We start from the raw sequence: 23700 nt of genomic DNA on the forward strand, positions 1-23700 counted from the left end.
TAATTGCCCGTTTCATCATAAGATAACCCTGTATTGAAGCCATACGATTGGTCACTTCGTGCTAATTCTTTTTATATAAAATACATTACCCACAAGCCATTGCGACAAAAGACGCTCAAGTAGACGACGTGGCCTGATTCTTACGTAGTACTCCTGCGTTTCAGCGTAGCTTACCGGGGCGATTCAAACTCGGCATCGAGTTTGCTTGTAGGAATTGCGGCTGCAGATGGTTTATTAATCATTTTTTTAAACGTTCATATTTGTGAGGAACAATGTCTGGAAAAAGTAAAAGCAGAAGTGCAGCAAATGCCGACAGAATATCTGGTGGTGTTAGCTGCGATGAGCGCATTTTGCGGGATTGTCATCAACTGTACACGGAACCCGACAGTGGTGAGTTGGCCGAGTATCGCGTATTCGTGAAAAGTTAGCCGGCGGACACGCTAGCATCGGTCGTCCGATCCCTAATATTGGGGGGTAACTGTTAGCTAGCGAGTGTCAGCCGCAGTAGTACTTTAGGGGTCGTTAATCGTAATTGCTCGCGTTTGGGCCAAAGCAAACTTTGGTTTTGTGTTCGTTACCCCAGATCACTCTCTAGGCGGGCTCGTTTGTCAGAGCGTCCTAGCTGTTGGAAGAAATTCTGGTTTGCCGTAAAACGATCATTTTGCTTAATTGTTGTTTAGTCACTAAACAATACCAAACTAAACAACAATAATCTTTAATGAGCAGAGATAGGCAAAATAGTTTTGTAATGTCATATATTTTAATGCATAAATGCATTTTCCCCAGATTATTCAATTAGTCGCTGCAATACCCAATAAATTATCGATTCTAAAACGATTCGATTGTGACAGCCCGAGGGGGTTCACTTTCATAACTCATATTTATGGTTGTCTTCAGGTTTAATTGCAGTGGCTGAGTCTGTGGATGTAAAGTTGCTGCCCCCCAGAAAGAAGATCACTGTGATGCTGATGGGTAACCACTCTGCTGGAAAAAGCTCTTTCATCAACTGGTATATATTTTTTTGTGTGTGTATATGCAAGGAAGACAGACCACAATCTTTTTTCATTCATCAGTTTACTGCATTTTCACCCAAGTCTTTCAAACTAAATTTGACTCAGAGGATGTAGTCATTCACCCTTTTTTCGAATTTGATGAGTGATGATTTTGTCTTTGTCTTTCAGGTATGTTGAAGAGCACATCCAGCGAACTGGTGTTGCTATTGAGACCCAGGGATTCAGTTTTGTTACAAGTGGACGCAAGAGAGAATCCCTCACAGTAAGATTTCTTTGAAAGTTTTGTTAAAAGCCCCAAATCAGCTAAGCCATTTTCGAGTGTGCTTCACTGTGCAACTCTGAGCAATCGGTACAATATTTCGATTTATTATAATCGGTACTTATATTTGAAACATACTTCATATCTACAGACACTCTCTGTGTTGTTTTAGGGAAATGCCACCCTTCATCTATATCCCCACTTCAAGCCTCTGCAAGAGTTCAAAGGTTAGCTTTCCAAGACAGTCTCTCCATCTTCTCAACAGAAAACATTCAGAACAACTATTTTATTGGATCTATATTGGGTCAATGTGTTTTGTGTACACAATCAAAATAAGACATTTTCATCCGAATTGTATTCTTATTTTGCACGTTTTCTGCTTTCTAGGTGTCTCAGAGTATATAAGCACAGAAATCTGCACGTCACGGCAGAAACGTTTCAGCCTGGTAACTTTTGTGGATTCGCCCGGGTTGGTGGATGGTGATATGAAGTATCCCTTTGATGTGGATGAAATTGTCTTGTGGCTAGGTGGGTCAAGATCTCTTAGCATATCTGTCGTTGCCGTGGAGTGTGATAGAGTATAACAGGGTTCCCCGTGTCCCCACTCAGGTGATCTCTGTGACCTGATTCTGGTCTTCTTTGACCCAATGGGTCAGGCTCTGTGCAAACGTACTCTCAACATTGTGGAGGCCCTGAATGACAAACATGGGGATCGGCTGCGTTTCTACCTCAGTAAGGCGGATGAGGCCGGGGGAGAGTCTGACAGACAGGTAGGTGCAAAGTAGATGGGCACGGGCCGCCCACTTTACATTCAGCCAAATAGACATTTTGACGTCGATGTGAGAATTGCTGACGTCAGACTAGCTCGGAGGGGGGGTGGGTCTAGAGCTAAAGTAAAAACTTTTTTTTCCACAGTGCTATTGATTTAAAAAAAAAAAAAAAAAAGTGCTCCATCTCACTAAATCTTTCATGTTTATTCTGCAGAGAGTAATGATGCAGATTGTCCAGGAGCTCTGCAAACGACCAGGACTTAATAAATGTGGTTTTGACATGCCCACAATCTACGTTCCGAATCCAAACAAGGTACATTTTTAGATGGTTGTCCACCTTTTAGCCTTGCGTGTGCAGCTAACACCTTGTCCCAATATTTGGAGTGGCTGATGGGTGTTTTGTTGTTTTTGTTTTTAGCCCAGCCGCTGTGTCAACCAGATTGAGGAAGTGTGTCGCACCATTGAGAGGACCATCAATCAGACAGTCCAGAATACGCTCAACTCTCTGGAGAAGGACTGTGACATCATTAGTGAAGCCATCACGGATAAATTGACCAGCGACAGGTATCACACGCAACTAAAAGAAAAATTGAATAAAATCTCCTTTATTTTTGTTGTTGTTGTTGAAAAAACAATCTTGTACGGTATGTGAACACTCACATTATTTTGGCCAAAGAACATGACATTGACATTCCATCTCAAAGGCAGGTCAGTTCTGAGAACTCGCGGGCGCGCTGCAAGAGCTGCTTTCTAACACTGCTGGGCTTCAGCATCCCCATGGCTCTTTTGGCCGTGCTCTTGCTGGGCACTCTGTCCAAGGAGCTTCTGGAAGTGGCTCTGGGTCGCCAAGGCATCGAAGCCCTCTCCCATTATCTGGTTCGTGTCCTCCGTATCTTAACTGAAATTGTTCCCCTGCTTACCGAGCTCTCCGTTCTGAAGCGGCCACGCTTGTCTCTTTTTGAATCCTCAGGTTCCTGTAGTACGTATATTTGAATCGATGTCTCGAGAGCAGCAGCTTTACGGCTGCGGTGCCATGGTCCTTGCCTCCTTCCTGCTGCTCCTCATTGCGCGATTCTCTTTCAGGTAGTACAATCAAAAGTACAATTTGAGTTGTACTTCAGGCTTCCTCAAGTGTCTCTTATGAAGGTGTCATTTGGTTGCATGGCTACATGTGGATACACAAGTGAATTGTGCCTTCTGCTATCTCATGCAAGCATTGATTTGCTCTGCCTGTCAGTCACGATATGTCGCTGTCATAGATAAATGAACAAAGGTATATCTTGTACACTTTGCAGTAAATCAGTCATTTTCACACTGTATATAATTGTCCGTGGTACACTTGATGATCTTATCTCTTGGGCTTTGCTTTATGTTGACGTTTTAGGTGTTGATGGAATTCTTGGTGTTTAACTCTTTGCAGGACTCAACCAACTCTCTCGGGAAAGCAGAAAAGACAATTGCAGGAGAAGTTGGACTTTGTTCAGGCGGTGGCAAAGACCAAAAAGGTAGTGCTTGTGTTTTTTTTTAATAATACTGGGATAAACAACAGCATCTATACAGTATATGCTAAATGTTTTGTACTTTTACCTTGCAGAAAAAGCTGTATGAAGAGTATCTGCGGCAGAGTGTCAGCGATCATGACATGAACTAAAGACACAAATAGACACAACACGGACCAAACGTAAATCAACAAAAGAAAAGCACTGCCAGACAGACACCGCAATAACTTTTGATGATAATTCCTTTTAATGTACACCCACCGAAACCTCCTCCATAGACCTTTTTATTTTGACAATATCTGAGTGAAAAATTAACTGAGAAGAGGCAGGTCTCGTAGCGACGAGGCCTTTATCACTTGATATACATTATCGATGGACATTATTTATCTGTCTTCTGCTCGACTCAATCATGATGTCAGAATCATACCACTCTAAATATATGACCGTTTGCAAAATAATTATATTTCTTTACCAGAGATACTGAACTTTGGGTAATAATCACACTGCACTGGTTTTGTATAAGTGACTGCTTTTTTTTTTTTTTTTTTGGAACACTTAGCATTTTATACAGTGTTTGTCAGGAGAAATTAAGAATTTTACATCACGTGTCGACAAAAATATTAGACAAACAACCTTTTTTGCAAGTATTGTTAATTTCAACTTTTATTAAAGATGTCAACTGAAACAAATAAAATGTTCAACTCTGAAAACCTTTCCTTGGTCCTCACAATGTATGTACGACCATGATTGCCAGATATGTGTTTGTCTTTTATTTTATCCTTCCGTCCGCAAAGTCCTTAGTGTTCAATTTAGGGGTTTTGTCACAGTGCAAATTCCAGGCAGAGAACAAGAGAGCGAGGTGGACACAGGAAGGAGGTTGACGCGATTTCCGCAGGCTGAGACCGGGGAAAGTTGTTTCCTGAAGTTGAAGCTGCACTAGTGATCATTTCCACACTACAGTCGCAGTCGCGGTGTTTGTTCAAATGTCTTGCGCAAGTTCATCGTCCGTATGGTTTTGGTTGTGACATTTTTCTACCGATGGAGTTGTCTGATGACAGGATGAGCTCAATGAGAGAAGACACAGGTACAAATCAACAAAAATACTGCCTGTGATGTGTGACATGTCTCGCACGTAAGCGGGGTGGATGCGAATCGATTGTTTCAAGAACAAACGAACTTCTCACTCCACTGTTTTGAAACCTGTTGAAGCTGCAACTAACTTGATAATGTTAGCACTTGGCGTCATTAGCTTACTTTACTTCACTAGATCATACATCGGTTCTGCTACCGATGGAACACGCTGGCTTTGAGCTTGTGACGTCATTGATCGTGAGGTTAGTCGCTAGCTTCGTTAGCCTGTCGACTTTTACTCGGTTCTGAGCTGTAATATGATCATATCGTTGCTCATATTCTTTCTGAAAGATACATGTCGAGATGTGTTTTAACTTCGCAGTAGTATGACAACTGCTACTAATACTAGCCAATACTAGGAATCGTATATAACAGCTGTGACTGCAGAAAATCTCAATATAATTGCAGCAATGCAGGAATATTGCAAATCATCAACGGTTAGGAAAGATCTGATTACAGTATTGGTCTGAATGACTGGGGGCAATCTTTTTTTTTTTTAAATTTTTTAAATCAGCAGACGACGGAAAGTGCAAAACACAAATAATACACTACAGCCAGTCAAGTTGATAGATCAGCAGGAAACCAAAGCTTTGTCTGCATAAGTTTCCTCCAGGCCATAACAGAACGAAAACATAAACTTTGCAGCTGATAAACAGAAATTATTCTTGATGAATGACCGGTTTGTATAATGGTTGGTTGGACACATGGGTTATTAATGTTGATCTGTGTTTTTTGTGTTCTGGTACTAATTTTAACAATATTTAATTCGCCCCCCGAAAATTGAACAAAACCCAAAAATAAAATGAATGATTTTTGTGCATTTTCATCCATTCTCAATCACTTGGTTCTTTAGCTTGTCCTCCCGTCTGGAGAGTCAGACACACAGTTTAATTTCCCCATTTAAAAAGGATACATTAAGTTACGTTACTCAATAGCTTTTTTTTATTTGAACCATTTGGGTCTCTTCAACCCATGAAATCATTCTTGCTTGTCTTCCTTGATTCCATCCTGTCTGACATTAACTATTACAAAACATCAACACCTGTTTGTCATTTTATAGAAGCCCTCCTTCAAGCCCAGCTGACGGAGTGTCGAGCGCAGGTTGAACACTGGCAGGGTGTGGCGACCATCTGTGAACTGAGCAAACGGGAGGAACTGGCAGAGCTGCAAAAACAATGTGATCAAGAGATCCAGTCCCTTCAGGAGGCTCTCAGGGGTCAGTGCATGTTTACTTGTGATAAGCGGTGCATAGTACACACAGCCCAGTTCTCTGACACGGAAACAACTGTGCCTAAATGATATGTTTAAGCCTAATATGTGCATCACAATTGCTCGAGGAGCGTGGGCCTAACAAAAGTTTGAGAATTGTTTAGCACAGTGCCCTGTGTCTCGCCCAAAGCCAGCCAGGATAGGCTCCAGTCCACCCTCGACCCTGATGTGGACCGGCTTTGTAGAAAATGGATGGATAGATTTTTGTTCCTTATATGATAGGGGTCTGGAGCCCAGTGGGTCCATGAAACAAAAACGGTAATAAAGGTAGAAAGACCTTCTTATGTGAGAAGGACAACCACTAAGCTCAGCCCATTGTAGACAAAATTTCACCCCCCTGATGGAAAAAGTCATTCGATCATTATTTCATGATGTCTTTACAGAGACGGCAGCGCAATATGAGTCCAGGATAGCCGCGCTACTTGAGGGGAGGAGAGCAAGTAGCCAGAATCAGGTTCGTGTGTCATTATTTATTTACTCTGTAATTTTCAAGTTGATCAGATTCAATGCCACAATTTGTTCTTCCTCATCCAACAGGGGAGTGGAAAGAAGGGCAAAATGGATGCAGAGGCCACCAGCAATGATTGCCAGACTTTACCAGACAGGTCGTGCTGCCAACCAGTCGACGGGGAACTTGCACCGGAGGGAGAAGGCCTGCCGCTTAATACCGAAGGATATTTTTCATTGCGGAACTGCGACTCTGACTCGTTGTCCTCATTCTCCGTTGACACACCCTCCCTTCCAAGAAAGCTCCATGCTCAGGAAGACACGGACTCTCTGGTCTCAACAGGAACTCTGGTGCCGGAAGCCATCTACCTGCCACCAGCAGGCCACCGGCTGGTCACCCATAGCGACTGGGATGCACTCAATGCTCAGGTGGGGTTTTATATCCCTTCATTGTATTAAAACAAGTACTCTGCATGACCGTGCTCTGTACATTGTATGGGGAAAAAAAAAACATGATCCACATCCCAAACTCCAAAAACTTACATTAATTGATAAATCACAAGTTGAACAAGACCAGCTAGCCAGTCACAGGGCACATAATGGAGTAGCAAACATTGACGCCCACATTAACGCCTATTGACATTTTACACCCATTAATTATCCTAACATGCGTGCTTTTGGAATGTGGGTGGAAGTGGGATCACCTGAAGGGTTTTTAGTTTGAAGTTTCAAATCCGATGCTGTATGTCGGACAGTTGTCAGAGTTGAGAGGGGAGGTGAGTCAACTCTTGGAAGCAAAGGAGGAACTGGAGAAAGAATTGGACATACAGACCAACCATACACACAAACAGGTAGGACGTAAACGGCCAGACGTACGACACATGCATAGTCGGGATGCTGTGCGAATGTACCGATACCGTTTTTGTTTATGTTCAGGTATCATTGCTCCAGTCTCAGGCGCAGTCCTCAGAGGCGCTTCTTCAGGAATTACAGAACTCCCTCAGCCAGTCACAAACTACAGTCCAGAGTCGACTGGTGAGTGATGTTGATCTGAATCTAGCCGTGTATCACTCATTCTCCATTTTTCACGAATGTTGGTTCTTCACAAATTCTACATTGCGTGTTGGCATGTTGTATGTGTTCTCAAGTGCACGTGTGTGATGTTTGTGTGTAAATCCAGTCCGAGCTGTCACTGTCCCAGAGAAAGGTCTGCTCTGAGCTATCCAGGCTGAAAGGAGAGACGGTTGAGGATGAGGTAACAGGCTTCACCTCAGCGCTTCCAGCGTCACGGCAGGTGCCGTATTGCTGTTTACAAAAAAGTGCCGCGGATACATTTGCTAACATTTCATCACCCGATTTAAATGCATAAAGGGGAGAACAAAATGAAATAGAACCAAGTGCAATGGGACCTCAAAAGGTGCCCCTAAGCGCCCCATAAGGGGCAACGTTTGGAGTTTCAAAGAAATGTGTCTCAGGAGTCAAAGGTTTATGACGTCATGCGAGGGGACCTCGATGATAATCAAGATGCAGACTAGCATCTCTCCAACAATGAGTTGTCTACTGCGGAAGTGGGATATAATGTTGCATAGGAAAGTTCTGGCTTCTCCGTAATCCAGTATATGAGCAATAGACGTCATTAAATATCGCAAGGCTTAATCACAGCAATGCGTAACAATGAAAACTCCACTAGATGACACTATTGCCGTACAAACACCTTCCTGTTTTCAAAGGGTGGGTTACTGTACTTTATTTTTCGTTGTATTGTACAGTGGTTAGCTTCTCTTTACTCTTGTCGGCGTAAACTATGTTTGCCTCTTCAGCTAATTAATGTTTTTTGTGATGATGGCAGTTTGAGCCTTGAACATATGAATTCACTTTCCTTCCCATTGATAATTTTTTTTATATTATTGTTGTCTCATGTTGATATAATTTTGATGGTAAAGCATTAATTGTACAGTAAACCACTTGACACCACAATTAATTGTCAATGGTGTGGGAGTTGACTGTTGTGTTCTTGTTTGGCCAGCAGGCGGCGCACTGTGAGGAGCGCCTCCGTATTGAGATTGTCAACCTGAGGGAGCAGCTTGACATCCGAGCAGAGGAGAATGGTCTGTAATAGGATTGCACTCTTTTTTTTTTTTTGGTGCGTGTGGTTTGGGGTTATTATGTACTTGACTAATATATTTTCAATTCTTTTTCTTTTTTTTTTACCGGCTCATCCATGGAACCACTTCAGAAGTTCTAGAAGGTGAGCATATGAAGCACACGTAGGATTGATTTCAAATAGGATTTTTTTCTTTAACTATGCTGTGCAAACTAAAAAGTGACAAAATTACCTCTGTGCTTCCCTCCCAGTGCTTTAGAATATGAAATATATTCCCCTATTAGATCATCTGAAAGTGCACTTACAAACGGATCGTTATCCGTGTGATTTTTGCTTGCTTTCCGCAGTGCAATTTTCCAGTTTAAAAACAGAGACGGAGAGGATTCAGGCCCAGAAGGACCAGTTTCACCACGAGCTGTTGGCCTGCCGCACTGAACTCGAGGCCCTGCGGGTGGCGCTCTCTCATGTGCAGGGCAACAACAAAGGGCTCGATAGTGAGAATGTGAGTCAGCTTCTAACTAAACCTTTGTGTTCAAGAGAAGCAATGGACCCATCCAATTAGACCATGGGAAGTTTTAACATGAGCCCGGTCTGGCTTGCAGGAGGCCTTACATCAGCAATGTCTGGAACTGCGCAGCCAAGTGATCAGCATGCGCTCTCAGGTTGACACCAGCCAGACTGTCCAGAGAGACTTTGTTGAACTCTCTCAGTCACTGCAGGTGAGAAGCGGAGCTGCAATGGCAACTGAAATGATGGTAGTGGCCACAATTTTTCCTCAGTGCCACCAGGGAGCCACGTAGGACCGCACACTTCCGAACCAAATGCACGACACAAATATAAGAGCAAAATATGTGCATACATCTGTTTTTTTAATGAACCAATGTATAGAGGACTAGCTTTACACATTTGAATGCCCAATTGCTTATAAAGAGGTCTTCTCCACTACAGAGGCTTTGAAACAAACAAAACCCCCCCCCCCCCAGCTTATTCTTGTTTTCCCAGCGCAAAGGGCTTTTTGCATAAAGATTCCCACTCAAAGTTGTCACAAAACAACAAACCAACAGAGCGCGCAAGAACTCGTTATGTGCATGATTTCACAAAAATCAACTCGCTCAGAGGTTTTAATTTTATACCACCGTATGGTTGTCCTGCCTGTTTTTCAAAATGGCCAAATGAATCGGCTGGCTCACCCGCCGGTATGAACAGTGTCACCATATGCATTTGTAACACTATAAAGGTTTGGTGGACACGCATTTCGTAAGTTATTTGTCATCCAAACAACACACTATGTTGGGAAATCACTGCACTAGAGTCATTATGAACTTAAAATGAGTGCTATGTGTGACACTGCTCTCGCACTCCCCTTAGGTGAAACTGGAGTTAATACGGCAGGCGGAGTCCTTTGAACAAGTCAGGGAGATCCTGGAGGAAGGAATTAGCAAAGACGATTCCTCGCCTGCGGACGCCTCCTGAGTCTGCTGCTGCAGGCGGAGAGCAGAGACCAAGCTAAACGATGGACCAATGACCCTCAAGTAAGAACGGCAATGTGGGACAGACGCCGTTTTGAAATGACCAAGAGAAAGACGCCCACACGTGACATTCAGAGTGAAAACGTGGTCTCGAACCAAACCGTGTCAACACTGTATTTTATAGCGTTGCTGTCCCGTGAAAAACACACATGTCCGTTTTTGTCATTTAAAAAATATATATACGTTGATGGGATGTCTGAAATGCAGACAGCCCATGAACGTCAACATTTTAAATATGAATAAAATGGACACACGTATTTTTTCACATGACAGTGACGATACATTTATATTTTGACAATGTTAATGAATTCAAACTCAAACAATAATTCATTCTCAAGTCAACCCAAAACGTTCTGACACTCAAGGTTTAGAGAAGTCAATATTTCTCCACTTGATCCTGTTATCACGGAACCCCGAGGATGGCAGCTCAGCAGCGCTCGAAAGCTCGTTTGTTTGCTTGATGTCAAAACAAGCAGGAACTTTGTGAATGGTGCGTAACCAGCAGACATTACTAGCTCATTATTTAAAAAGCCAGCGTCTAAATGTTGACTCGTCTATTACACCACTACATACCCACAGCCAATGATGACTTTGCCTTTATTTGTGACATGGATAAAGCATTTTCATGACGGCGCATATCATTCAAACAAGGGGGTTAAAACAATGTTTGTCGTTATGTAAACATTTTGCAACCCTCTGTGCAGCCTCTTAGGAAAGAGGACACGTTGCAATAACGGTTCATGAAGTGATAACCACATTTTCGGACGTGTCTGTGGGCCATGTGTGTGTTTCTAAAATATTCTTTATTTGTGTCGTAACGTAGTCATGCGAACTGATCGCCTTACGCTTAACTTCAATATTTATCAATGAGGTCACATCACACGGTCGCCTGATCTGCAATGACAATGATGTATTCTCATTTTTGTTTGTCCAAAACACTATGTGAAGAAATGTCTTCAAAAGCCAATATCATGATGACAACCAAATATAATCCATAGTGACTACATTCTGGCCGGATATTTTCAGTGAGCAGCAATAAACCTTACTCGTGAACTTTTATATCGTCTATCTTGTCTGTCTGTTTTCTCGTCCCTCCCCATAACACTTAAAACATTCTAAACATTGAAAATACAGGAAAAAGTCAACACAGCAATCCCAAATTTTTAAAATATCTTTATTCTTTAAGAATAAAACACTGTATAATTATAATAATAAACTCCGACCTATGTATTAATTTCAGTTCATACGCGGAAAAAAAAAACATTTTGCAGTTCGGTGTATTTTCAGATGGCTTAGGCATGTTCTGCTCGATCAGATCCCATCAAGTGAGCGTTGGTGCGATCTCTCTTTCGCCTTCGGTGGGAGCGCTCAGCCTCTCTTGTCCGTTCTTTCTCACTCCGTGTCAGTTCAAGCGTCGGTGCACGTCTTTAGGCTTTCCCTGCGTCGGAAAACGAAAGATTGTCAGTTGGAAAAAAACAAACGTGTCGCTCTAGTCACGTTTGCCGTGCACATTCTTGTCAAATCAACAGTTTGTGATTGTCGTGCGAATGCATTGACATTAGTCTTATGTGTGAGCAGTATAAAAAAAAATTATAATAAAATATAAAATAGGGATGGGCATTGGGAAACCTTTCTGGATCAGGTTTGTGGTTTTTGTTTCCGCCTTTATTTTTTTTAAAAAGCATGGAGAGAAAAAAAAAGCTGAGCTCTGTCGTGCTCTCCATTTTCAATTGTTTTAACACATGATTAATCAACAATCAAGTTGCACTCGGCTGACTAATTTCTTCATGAGCAATTTGTCAAAGAATCAATGATTATGCCCATCTATCTATCTATTTATCTATCTTTAATAAACACGGTTGTGAGTCCTGACATGCAGATTTTGAGCACACCCTTTTTTTTTTCTTGTTGGAATGTTGAGCATTCTCAGTGCTTATGAGGAATATCATCCGCTGTTCCAAAGCGCCTGAGGCATTCAAACGTCAACATGGATGAAAAGTTACGCTCTCACCAAAGTCCTCTTAATATTGATGACACATTTAACAAGACCCTTAGGTCAAAATTGGGGCCAAAATGACGAGCGTTTGTCATCGAAGTGCCATCAATGTTTTAGTAGACAGTGGCCATTGCTTTAGCAGAGCTGGAAAAACGTAACCACCATATTTTTTCACAAGGGCAGTGGGAAATGGTATTGTTAAATATTAAAAACTTTTAATAGCTTGTTAGCTTAATACCATTTGATTTATGACCTAATTCTGCGGTCGGTAACGAGAGCATCAATCAACTGCGGCTTATTACAAGCAATAACCTTTCGGTGACATTTCAATGGCGCAATGAAAAGGCACCGCCGTATGCAGGAAGCCTCGCGGAAACGCCGACTTTAACACTAACATGAAACTTCATGTTAGACTTTCAAGACATGCACAATGCTAAACCTTGAGATGAGCAATACCTTGTCACGGGGGGTATGGAAGAAGTGGGGGGGGGACAGGTTTAGACTGGATTGTAAGAGGGGCAACAGTTAAAAGAGCATCCAAGGGGAGAACAATGAAATGTCATCATAACAAGCATGTGGAAGTGTTAAAGAACGAAGGAGCTGGATGTTAAATACATTAAAATTAATTGGGTGGCCATTATTTTGCTGCACTGTATTTAAACCAGGGGTCCCCAACCTTTTTTGCCCCACGGTCCAGTTTAAGTCAGACAATATTTTCAGGGACCGGCATTTAAGGTGTGGCGGATTAATACAACAAAATAATATGGTATGAGCTGCATGAAAACGGTTGTTTTCGAAATAGAATAATAAACACAAGGAGCGTCTAATCTGGTCGCAACACTTTTATCGCTATGGTAATGTCTAATGCCTTCAAAATACGATACAATGCAAATTCAAAGTGCATGAAAATGATGACTCACCACAGCCCCGAGCTTGATTTTCTGCAATCAGACAGTCCCATCTCGGGGTAATAGGAGACAATGACACCTCAAGTGTGTGGTTTATGTCCAGTCGACTTCGTAATTTTCTTTTAGTCGCCGTTGCTGCAGAAACTCCCCACTTCACACAGGTAGGATGTCGGAAATAGCAAAAGTGCTATTGTGGCGATCTCAGAGTATTCAGCCATAACTTGAATCCAGTTGTCTCGAACGTACTTTTAAGGCCGCCGTCATTTGCGATCTCCAAGCAGCTTTTTTACTCATTTTGCGGGCTTCAGGGTTTTGTTTTTGAGCGTCATCGGTCATGTGACCGAGAAGCGTGGCTTGACGTGAGTCAAGTGTGACACAGATGGATGTAATGGAGAATCCGGTAATTTTTCAAAATAAAACATCTTTCGTATTCCGAAATAAATAAAACGGAAATAAGGCAAGTTCTTTCTGTGCGGCCCGGTACCAAATGCCCATGCGGACCGGTACCGGTCCGCGGACCGGCGGTTGGGGACCCCTGATTTAAACGACTTACCGCGAAGGAAAAAAGAAAATTGAAAGAATCATCTCCGGCATTCACCAAATGTCAAAAAGAAATACGACTTTACAGTACTTTGTTCCCCTTCTTGTGGAAACTATCACCGATACTGTCACGAGAATTAAAAAAATATACCTGTACATAATAAAAACAACAACAAATGAAAATAAATAGAAACCTACCCTCCAGATATGTGCGAGCCACAAACTTGAGCATCTCATCAATAAGAATGACTGGGAAGGAAAGCTTCAACACCACAATCCACTGGTCCACAGTCAAGTGAGTGAGCTTGAAAATCATCTACGGAAGACACACAAACAACACCGCTTTGTCAACCAGGATCATGAAATCAGGCGGTGGTTATTCACTCAAAACAATTAGTTTGACTTTTCGCAATACACCGATTGTGTTTTATGCTAGAGTACCGCCATGATCTCCTCCAAATGCATCTGAACGAGCGAGGAGACCACAAAGGCCAAAAGTTGCAGCTGCTCGGATGACATGTCAAGCTAAATTGCGCCTCACTCAACAATTTCTTCTTCATCATCATCCTCAGGGACTGTTTACGGTCAGGTGGGTAGGTGGGGGGGGGGGAGGTCCCCTATTAAGAGACTCACGGGCAGGGGGTCCACGTAGATGATCATGAAGTGAAGGGACATGGAGAGGGTCATGGCAGCCACCAGCCAGAGGTTGCTCCAAGGGGGCATGCGCATCAGCGACTGGTTCTCAGACAAGCTGGTGGCAGAAAAGAGGACGTGAGTTCACTTCGAGGTTCTTTTAGTCTTGCCAATGTCTGGTTAGTCGCACCTATTTAGAGCGTTGCACATCTCAATGGTGACCAGCACAGACAGAGCCATGGTCATTGGAGGAGACGCCTCAAACACATGACAGTGGATCCCGGCAAAGTCCTCATTGTCGTCACTGCACTGCATGAAGTGCGACTAAAGACCAAAAAAAACAAAGAACAATTCATAATCATTATACTGAAGGAGAGGGTAGAACTGGGTTGCGCCATTAAATACCAACCAATTGATGGAAGGAGACCAATGGCCCATCCTCGCAATACAGGAACCACCACGCAGCTGCGGCAACAGTTGCAGCGCCAACGTAACCTGGAAAACATTTGACGTTTTGAAGTTTGGGTGGCAGGCCAGCTCCTTTGCTCGGACACACATTTTTATTTTATGTTTTTTTCAGATAAGCATCCCATTAACCTTTTTAGTATTGATTTGCCACATGATAACATTGAGACGCAGGTGTTACCATGGCAACAGCACCATGAGAGAGAAATGGCACGGATGGAGGCGGATTGGAAGCTTAGTTGCTAGACTAAGAGTATGAGGAATCACTATGATGGCTGAACATTTTTAAAATACTGTTCTCTCAAATCAGTTCTTAATTGTGTTCAATCACGGAACAGCTATTAATCTATCATGTCCATTATCGTAGACATTGTAGATTTTGAGTCAAATTCAGATTTGATATCTTACAGTTGGCCCTTCTCTTCAATGTTGAAGCTAATTATTACAAGCCACTTGACTTTAAAGGTCATGTCAGTCCCACAAACAAGTGTAGGTTGCCCAATGGGAAACAGTGGTCTTCTCCAAATACATCTCATGCGGTGCTAATCACAGAAACGCATTTATCCAAAAGAAGCAAGTGGAACGATTTAGTACCTCCAATGGCCAGATATCTGAAGAACAGCCAACCGGAGATCAGGGGCTCTTTGGGCGATCGAGGAGCTTTGCCCATGATGTCCAGGTCCGGAGGGTTGAAGCCCAGAGCAGTGGCGGGAAGCCCGTCAGTCACAAGGTTGACCCAGAGCAACTGAACTGGGATCAGAGCCTCGGGCAGGCCCAAGGCCGCAGTCAGAAAGATACTGAAGAAATATGGAAAGCTTTCGTTTTGGCGGTCTCTACCTTGCCAGAGTATAAACGCTGCTATGTGAGCCAAGCTCCAAAACCAAGTTCTTATCCTGCCAAGGGTGACCGTCGTCAAGTACTTACCAGACAACCTCACCCACATTGGAAGAAATGAGGTAGCGGATGAACTGCTTCATGTTGTTGTAAATCGCTCTGCCCTCCTCGACAGCAGATACGATGGAAGAAAAGTTGTCATCAGCCAGGACCATCTCAGAGGCTGACTTGGCAACGGCAGTGCCAGAGCCCATGGCGATGCCGATCTCCGCCTTCTTCAAGGCAGGGGCGTCATTCACTCCGTCTCCGGTCTGCGTTCATGATGGAAGAGAGGTTGTTGGCGGGAAATTGCCCCCATGGACCGATAGGAAAGCGGTTTCCCATGTCACGTTCGAGGAAAGTTTGTCTCCTCACCATGGCAGTGATCTCATCAAAGCCTTGGAGGAACTCAACAATTTTCGATTTGTGGGACGGTTCCACCCTGGCAAAGCAACAAGCCTTACGGACTGCGTTCTTCTGGTCATAAGAAGACAGGTCATCGAACTCACGACCGGTGAAGGCCTTGCCAGTGACGTCCTCGTCCTCAGAGAAGATGCCGATGCGGCGACAGATGGCCACCGCTGTGCCCTTGTTGTCACCTGAGCAGACAAAAGCAGAACAACTGACCTTGTCTTTTCTCACGGCTCAAGTTGAGCGAGAGCCTTGCGGACTACTGACCGGTGATCATAATGACACGAATGCCAGCGGCTCTGCACAGCTCGATGGAGCTCATGACTTCCTTACGCGGAGGGTCGAGCATACCAACGCAGCCCACAAAGGTCAAGTCAGTCTGATGGCAAAAAGAACGTTTTGGTGACTCCTTGCGCTACTTACTTTTAATATCGGTCAACTTGGGTTGATTGTCACTCATCCGGGTCCAGTAGGAGTACCTTCTGTTGGCTAAAAAGTCATACTGGACTATTTATTGAAGACTACTTTGTAAATTTGCATGCCCAAAAATCGAGACTTCATGGACAAGCTTTCACAAGCGCTGCACTCGAATCCAAGCCATTTGAAAGATTCAATTATCTTCTTTCGGAGAGTATTGGTGTTCAATCGTCTTTTTCCTTATATACCTTATTAATCATCTTCACGGTTAAAAGTTGAAAATTAGGTAGCGTCTGCAACCCTGAAACAGGCCAATCCCATCTGAGCTTCTAACGTAGCAGGGGCTGTCACTCACCTCATAATCTGCAAACCTGGTTGAGTCCTCCAGGTTCATCTCCTCCTTCCTTAGAGGAGAGTCGCAGGTGGCCAGTGCCAGACAGCGGAGGGTGTCTCGCCCTGTGCCCCACTCCTTGATTACTGCCATGATGTGATCTTTGACCGGCCCAGTCAAGGGAAGACGAGTGGTACCCACGCGAACGTATGAACAACGCTCAATCACACCCTCAGGGGCACCCTGGTAAGACATTTAGAATGTCACAACATTTTGCTGTGTCTCTTAAAGCTGACTTGATGCTCAGTTGCTATTCCAAGCACAACTTAAACCTTTCCAGACCGGAAGCTGTGTCAATGCGTCTGAATGTCACTCACTTTGACAAACATCTTGTTTCCTACTGGGCCTTTTCCAGACTTTGCTGGAGAACAGTAGACTGACATTGACTTTCTGTCCCTGGAAAACTCCAGCGTGAACTCCTTCTTCATCAACTGCTTAATCACCTGTTCGAGAAAAGTCGAAAATGAAAGCTCCATCCATGTTATTCGCCTCACGGTAGACTGATGGCTTTTTGTGCGACTTACACTGCAGCAAGCATTGGCTCGTTCCACCCTGGACAGGCTGCGCACTTCAGTGTTGAACACGTTCATCTTCTCCACCAAACAGCTGAGAGCGGTTTCAGTGGCCTCGCCCACTTTCTCGTAGATTCCCTTGGACTGTGAAGGAGGATGTTGCTTTCAGTTGATTTGATTTGCAAATTCCTGCACACGTGCTCTCTTTCGCACTCTGCCAACCTCGTTGTAGTCAAGCGAGGAGTCATTGCAAAGGGCGCAAATGGTGGCCAGCTCAACCAGTCCATCATACTGGCCGCATTTCACGCTCACGCCCCTCCTTGTCCTAAAAAGATCGAAAACTATCGTTTTGCGCGATTCATTTTGTACAGCGCGTGTACATGCGTATACTTACACTTCTCCCTCAGGTGTGTACTTTGAGCCAGAGATGTCAAATTGACCGAGAGTGACATTCTCATTGTCCACTTTATCGATAATGAACATCTGCAAGGGAATGATTTTTTGTTTTTTCTTCAACTCTTGCTATACTCGAAGCTTTATATTGTATGGGAATGAGGCATGTTTCAACCTACCTTAGTCACACACATCTGATTGGTGGTGAGGGTACCCGTTTTGTCAGAGCAGATGACTGAGGTGCACCCCAGGGTCTCGACAGAGGGCAGGCTTCTGACGATGGCGTTCTTCTTGGCCATGCGTCGTGTTCCCAGAGCCAGACAGGTGGTGATGACGGCAGGCAGACCTGAGATGGTTAGAAGCACCTCCAGTATTAGTCTCGGCTTCGCAGCGACAAGCTCTTCCTGGCAAGCTTTCTTTTTTTTGTTTCCATTTTTGAAAAATGGGTAATATTTTCCCATTGGCAATACAACTCATAAAATAAAAACGGAGTACTTTGGAGTAAAGGGGTGTCGGTACTGGACTGGCCTGCCCGCAGTCCAGACCTGTCTCTCATTGACAACGTGTGGCGAATTATCAAGCGTAAAATATGACAATGGAGACCCCCATACTTTTGAACAGCTAAGCTGTCCATCAAGCAAGAATGGGAAAAAAAATTGTCGAATTGAATTTTAGAGTTGATAATCTTCATAGGCAGGCAAATGAAATTCCTGGGCTTTACCTTCAGGTATGGCAGCCACAGCTAAAGCCACAGCAATCTTGAAATAGTAGATTGCGCCACGGAACCATGAGCCACCATGAACCGGGTCATTAAAATGTCCAATGTTGATTATCCACACCGCCACACAGATGAGGGAGATGACCTGGAGAAGGCAGAGGAATAGACAGCGGATCGGCCATTGTCATTTTTAAACTATTCTTTGGGTCAAATTGCCTTGGTTGTTTTCACATCTTGTTTGGGGCTCCCACCTTGGAGAGCTGCTCCCCAAACTCATCCAGTTTCTGCTGCAGAGGGGTCTTCTCCTGCTCGGTGGCAGCCATCTGGTCGCGGATCTTCCCGATCTCGGTGGCGACGCCGGTTGCCACGGCGATGCCGGTGGCTTTTCCAGCAGCAATGTTGGTGCCCTAAGTGTTGGGTTTTAAGCCGAGTTTAATGACCTTTTTGGGAATTGACATTTTGAGAGAGTAAAATTGTAACTAAAACGGGATAAGGAAGTAGGATTATACTATCATGTAATTTTAAAAAGAATAATAATGCTCCCTTTAGCAGAGGTAATTATGACATATCTGCGGTGGTATGAAGAAGACACTCACAGAGAACAACATGTTCTTTTTGTCCTGGTTGACGGCTCGTAGGTCCGGGACGGCATCGGTGTGCTTGATCACACTGACTGACTCACCTGGGGAGACCCACGGGGTGACGGCAGTGTCAGTCACACCTCTTTGCAAAGTGCGCCCGCGGGTGACGACACCTACCCGTGAGAATGGACTGATCCACGCGCAGAGTGGTGGATTTGATGGAGATGATCCGGATGTCTGCGGGTACTTTGTCACCAACTACAAATAGATCGAAATGTGCAAAATGACCATGTTAGTAAAAAGTAGTGATAGCGGTTCTTTTAACAAAGTATCGGTTGGTCGGGTACGCTGATGGCTTTTAACGACGATGAAGTAATACATAAGGTTGTGATGGGGAACTTACCGGAGACCTCCACCACGTCACCAGGAACAATCTCCCTGGCCTTTATTCTCTGCACGCTCTTCCTGTCCGCCCGGTAAACCTTACCCATCTCAGGCTCATATTCCTTCAGAGCCTCGATTGCGCTCTCTGCGTTACGCTCCTATGGAGAAAAAAAGATGTGTACACTGCCATCATTGTGGTAAGAGACACTGAATATACACTATTCACAAAACGTTAGAGCGCTTTCAGGTGAAATCTCAAGGACCCATAGTTGAAATCAACCAAAAGGGGCAATCATTTTAGTTTGAGGGAGCCATTTGGGCTTGTATGTTGATAAACTCCAACCGGGCAATTCTTCTGCATGAGCCCCAGTTGACACCACGTACAGTAGACAGAACATGAAACTGACCAAATGAATGAATCAATGGAGCATATTGCCCCCCCCCCCCAAAAAAAATAATAATCAGGAAGGCCCCAATTGTTTTTCACAACACTGTACATCAAGACAAACGGGAGTTGACAGCTCACCCCTCTCATTGCCTCCAACTGTAAAGCCCCCTCTCTCTCTCTCTCCATTCTCATACCCCTCATGTGTGAATCCTTGTGCATAGTTTCCAAATGACTGCCACAGTATTGATGCCCTCCGCTCCTCCGTCAAACATCGCACAGAGACATGATCATTCCTTTGTAGTTTTTTTTTTTTAACGTGTAGTGTCATCTTCAAGGCAGGTCAGCTATAAGTCTTCCCCCGCCTCCCCGCCTCCCACCCCCTCTGCACCTCCACAAGCTTGGCTTAACCTTTCACCCCCAGCGCTTTGCCTGCCGTCATGCCGCTCATTCTGGTTTCATATGAACTTTAAGCTCTCGCCACGGCTCTGGAAGGAGCACGCCGCAAAGGACAAAAGGACCGCGACCCGAACGCGCCGCTCGTATAATTTAGTATGTGCGACCGGTTCTAAGAATACGAGTCTATTTAGGTGAGTGTAAAAGACGGCCCTTCGGGGGCAGGTATGTGTCCTTGAGACTGCGATTGTTCCCGTGCGTGTTTGTGTGAGTCGCCGACCTGCCACACGCCAACGACGGCATTTGCGATGAGGATGAGGAGGATGACAAAAGGCTCAACGAAGGCTGTGACTGTTTCCTCACCTTCCTCGAACCAAGCCAGTACCTGAGAGAGACGGAGAGTGAATTACAAATGTTCTGGCATGTTAATGCAAAAGCGTGTGCCGAATGCATGTGAGGATATTGAATTTGGGATTTTGACAGTGTAAGTTGTTTGTTGTTATATCGGTTTATGTGGAACATCTTTGCTCCTCCCCGCCATTGACGGTCCAACACGTGTGCACTTCTGTGCGTGGCAGCTCCGTGGTACTGCACACGGGTCTGTTTTGGAATACCGTCATGTTGACATTGACGCGGATTAGTTGCGGGCCAATGGAGCAAAGTCCTATAGCCATTAAAAAAAAAGTCCTCAGAACCTTTTGGTTGAATCATACTTGTCCTTTGGTTGTATCCTATTTGCTCTTTTGTCAGCCTTTCCAAAAGTTCCTCTTCACCTTGTTGTATCGCTTCATCTGGCTTATCTTCACCTTGCCTCCCTTCAAAGATAAGACATCTCCAGAAAATTCCAAGCCTGTCAGAACACTGTCGCGGCAGGACGTTCCTGCACATATCAATCGGGGAGCCGCGCATTCCCAGTCTTGACTGTTCTCTCTTTTCGAAAGCATGCGTGACTCCGAATCTATTGCTCCCATTTGTCATCGTAACAATAATGCTTGTGCAACACAATCCCCGGCTGCCTTCTGGGTCTCTCAATCTCCTGCTGCTGCTGCAGGCCACCGCTCGTTCCTTCCATCCCTGACCTTTGTCCAAGGATACAGTTTCTCTTCCTGGGTTGAGAATTTCTTAAAATAAAGCTCCGGCCATGCATATGTATGTCCACACACACACACACACACACACACACACACACACACACACACACACACACACACGCACACAGGGGCGCTCTCTTTTTCAGCCCGCCGTTCCCTTTCCCATACGCGTGCATACACACCGGCACCATCTGGCCTTCTAAGGCCATCGTGACAGCTGTGTAGGCAAGCCAGAGGGCAGAGATGGGAGATTAAGACAACGTGTGCTGCCTCCCTCCGCTAAACTGTTTTGGAGAGAAACCAAAGAGGCGGGAGGAGGCTTTCTTTGGCTCCATACGAGTGAGGGTGTGAGTTGTAATGTCATTGAATGACTCTGGAAGCGACAGAGCTGCGAGCTAATTTCTGAGGGAAATTTTTACTTTGTCCGGTATCATTTTTTTTCAAATTTAATAATATATAACCAAAAAAAAAAAACCCCAGCACCCTTACTTCAACCTATTTCAACCCATCTAGCATGTCTAGATGTGACAATTTGCTTTTACAAAGTGAAAAGGAAAGTTCTCAAACTCACAAAAGAGATGCAGGCGGCCAGCAGTAAGATTCGGACCAACAGGTCCTCAAACTGCTCCACTACCAACTCCCAGATACTCTTCCCTAGAAGAAATACACAAAATTGACATCGCATTATGCCCCGCACCCGCAGAATTAATTACATTAAACATGCAAATTAGGGGTTGAAGCTAGTTTTGGATGAGATTTGTGATTAGCCTTGCTAGCTTCAGCTATGCTAAATATAGACGCCGCTAGTTTTAAAACGCCATGGTACTGGTAGCGGGCACTGAGGGCAGTGGTGTGAAGTGGACCTGCGGCTCCATCATCAAAACGTGATGTCCAATCATGCATGGACATCAATGGTGCGCTACTTTAGTTCTCAGAGAAGTCGATGGATTTCTTAGCAGGTGTTAAATGAAGGACTGGAGCTTGTCAGAGTGTGCAGGAAGCAAGCCGAAGTGTATGGCATCGATGCTTTAAGATGGATGACAGAAAGCCAAACTCACCCTCCTCCGCTGGCAGCTCTGTGGGTGAAAAGAAAAAAAAAAGATTTGAGAGATTAACGGGCCCGGATCACTACTCGACAAATTTACTGCACTGTTTGTCATTCCTGCTGCGTCAAGTGACACGACTCTCCACTCAAAATCCATTTTCAAGAAATAGACAGGTGCAAGTGCAGATGCTTATCTTGAATAAATCTGCTACTGTTTATTGTCATACAGATGCATTTGTTGTTTGTGTTTGTTAAAAAATGTTGAAGGAAAAAACAATTAATAAGCGGACCTTGGAAAAATAATCGCATATTAAATCGGGATCACAGTATAGTATATTAAAAAAATCGTTCAGCTCTACAGTATGTAGATGGATATCTACACTATAGATGTCTCAGCTCCATACAGAGGATAAAGAATATGTGAATGTGAATACTGTGATAAGAAATGTGTATCTCTTTAAATATCAGTTCCTTAAAGTGTTATACACAGTACGCAATTCCCATTATGTGCTAGTATTAGCATTAGGCAACGAAGGGCTTAGCAATTTTTTTTTCTAATTCTCCCCATTTCATGTTTCTCTTTGCCAAAGTACTGGTGACTTGAGTTGAGTTCACTACCGCAACTCAAATTTGTGTTTTTCACAAGTCGAAAAATAAATCAAGTGATCCACTGCTTGTGCCTTGGAAAAAAAAGACGGATCACTCAAGACTTTACTAAATGACCTTCTGTGACCTTAGCTACCCTCTTGTTCCATTCTCGTGATCATCCATCCATCTCACTCCCTCACCGTTGTAGCCATACTTGTCCAGGTTCTTCTTGAACTGCTCGGGCGTTAGGCCTTTGTCCTCGGTGACGCCAAAGTAGGCCAGAACCTCCTGTGGCTCTTTGGTGTGTGCGTTCTCCATCCCGGCTGAAGCGGAGAAGCTTCGCGACACCAAGACACCTTTCAAACGTGCACACACACACACTTTAGTGATACTCACATCAGCTCATCTGATGCTGCGAGTGCAAAGACGAATGAAATTCACCCACCGCTTTCGTGGACTGTAGCGCTTGGGAGCAAAAAAGGGTTAACCCCCCCTACACGCTGCGTACACCCTGACTGGACCCCCTCGCTCGCTCACGCTCTCAATGAGATGTTTCTCTCCTCCAGGAGCCCCAGACTGACAGAAAGTGCAACTTGGCAAACTGCTCTGAAAAGTTTTATACGTGTGGAAAAAGTTCCCCGATTGGTGTCTGCTCACCATGCGCTCGCCGCTCATTGGCCGAGAGCGCCGCGGGGGAGGGAGGGGGCAGAGGGCAACAACTGCAGAGGGTGTCCACGCTGGAAATAAGATGTGTAAAAGAGAGACAACCATGAGGGGGTGACACTTTCTGAATGAGAGCTAGGGGACACCGATGGCCATGCGGAATGACTTTGTCTATTGGCGTCCGCACGTTGCCGCTCCTTCACTCAGATGGGGATTAACAGAAATGCAGAATACGACGGTGGCGTTTGATGTGTGGAAAGTGAAATTGGCACATCGAGCTTTCGGTTTT

The 23700-nt window shown here is 44.4% G+C and overlaps 3 protein-coding genes across 6 annotated transcripts; 2 read left to right on the forward strand and 1 right to left on the reverse strand.

Moving 5' to 3' along the window:
* The first annotated feature begins 143 nt into the window (after positions 1-143).
* Positions 144-4245, forward strand: LOC147192472 (uncharacterized). The gene is made up of 12 exons (XM_086133981.1): positions 144-390; positions 898-1009; positions 1182-1275; positions 1445-1499; positions 1660-1800; positions 1882-2042; positions 2257-2355; positions 2461-2606; positions 2747-2918; positions 3013-3125; positions 3463-3547; positions 3637-4245. The coding sequence occupies exons 1-12, from the start codon at positions 273-275 to the stop codon at positions 3691-3693; spliced, it is 1353 nt and encodes a 450-aa protein (XP_085990107.1). The 5' UTR covers positions 144-272; the 3' UTR covers positions 3694-4245.
* A 206-nt stretch (positions 4246-4451) lies between these two features.
* rabep2 (rabaptin, RAB GTPase binding effector protein 2) lies at positions 4452-11080 on the forward strand. Of its 4 annotated transcripts, none has more exons than XM_086133624.1 (12): positions 4452-4625; positions 5733-5888; positions 6325-6395; positions 6479-6817; positions 7144-7239; positions 7325-7423; positions 7569-7682; positions 8415-8496; positions 8625-8636; positions 8840-8994; positions 9095-9211; positions 9861-11080. In XM_086133624.1, exons 1-12 carry the CDS (start codon positions 4580-4582, stop codon positions 9963-9965), a joined length of 1392 nt encoding a protein of 463 aa, XP_085989750.1. In that variant the 5' UTR covers positions 4452-4579; the 3' UTR covers positions 9966-11080. The 4 variants fall into 4 exon arrangements, with proteins under 4 accessions (XP_085989750.1, XP_085989751.1, XP_085989752.1 ...); XM_086133625.1 differs by having other exon boundaries at positions 8418-8496; XM_086133626.1 differs by having other exon boundaries at positions 7569-7643.
* A 103-nt stretch (positions 11081-11183) lies between these two features.
* atp2a1 (ATPase sarcoplasmic/endoplasmic reticulum Ca2+ transporting 1) lies at positions 11184-23325 on the reverse strand. The gene is made up of 25 exons (XM_086133623.1): positions 23194-23325; positions 22949-23104; positions 22174-22191; positions 21687-21769; positions 20305-20409; positions 19263-19401; positions 19037-19117; positions 18875-18960; positions 18530-18685; positions 18282-18423; positions 17740-17906; positions 17562-17650; positions 17390-17492; positions 17180-17311; positions 16973-17098; positions 16620-16838; positions 16115-16226; positions 15812-16035; positions 15488-15708; positions 15158-15360; positions 14508-14593; positions 14289-14422; positions 14099-14216; positions 13664-13781; positions 11184-11459 (listed from the first exon to the last, which is right to left on the reverse strand). The coding sequence occupies exons 2-25, from the start codon at positions 23064-23066 to the stop codon at positions 11449-11451; spliced, it is 2991 nt and encodes a 996-aa protein (XP_085989749.1). The 5' UTR covers positions 23067-23104; positions 23194-23325; the 3' UTR covers positions 11184-11448.
* Positions 23326-23700: the final 375 nt, after the last annotated feature.

This window comes from Hippocampus guttulatus, chromosome 16 (assembly GCF_054856545.1).
Source record: "Hippocampus guttulatus isolate MCC_2025c chromosome 16, RoL_Hgut_1.0, whole genome shotgun sequence".
Classification (NCBI taxonomy): Eukaryota; Metazoa; Chordata; class Actinopteri; order Syngnathiformes; family Syngnathidae; genus Hippocampus; species Hippocampus guttulatus.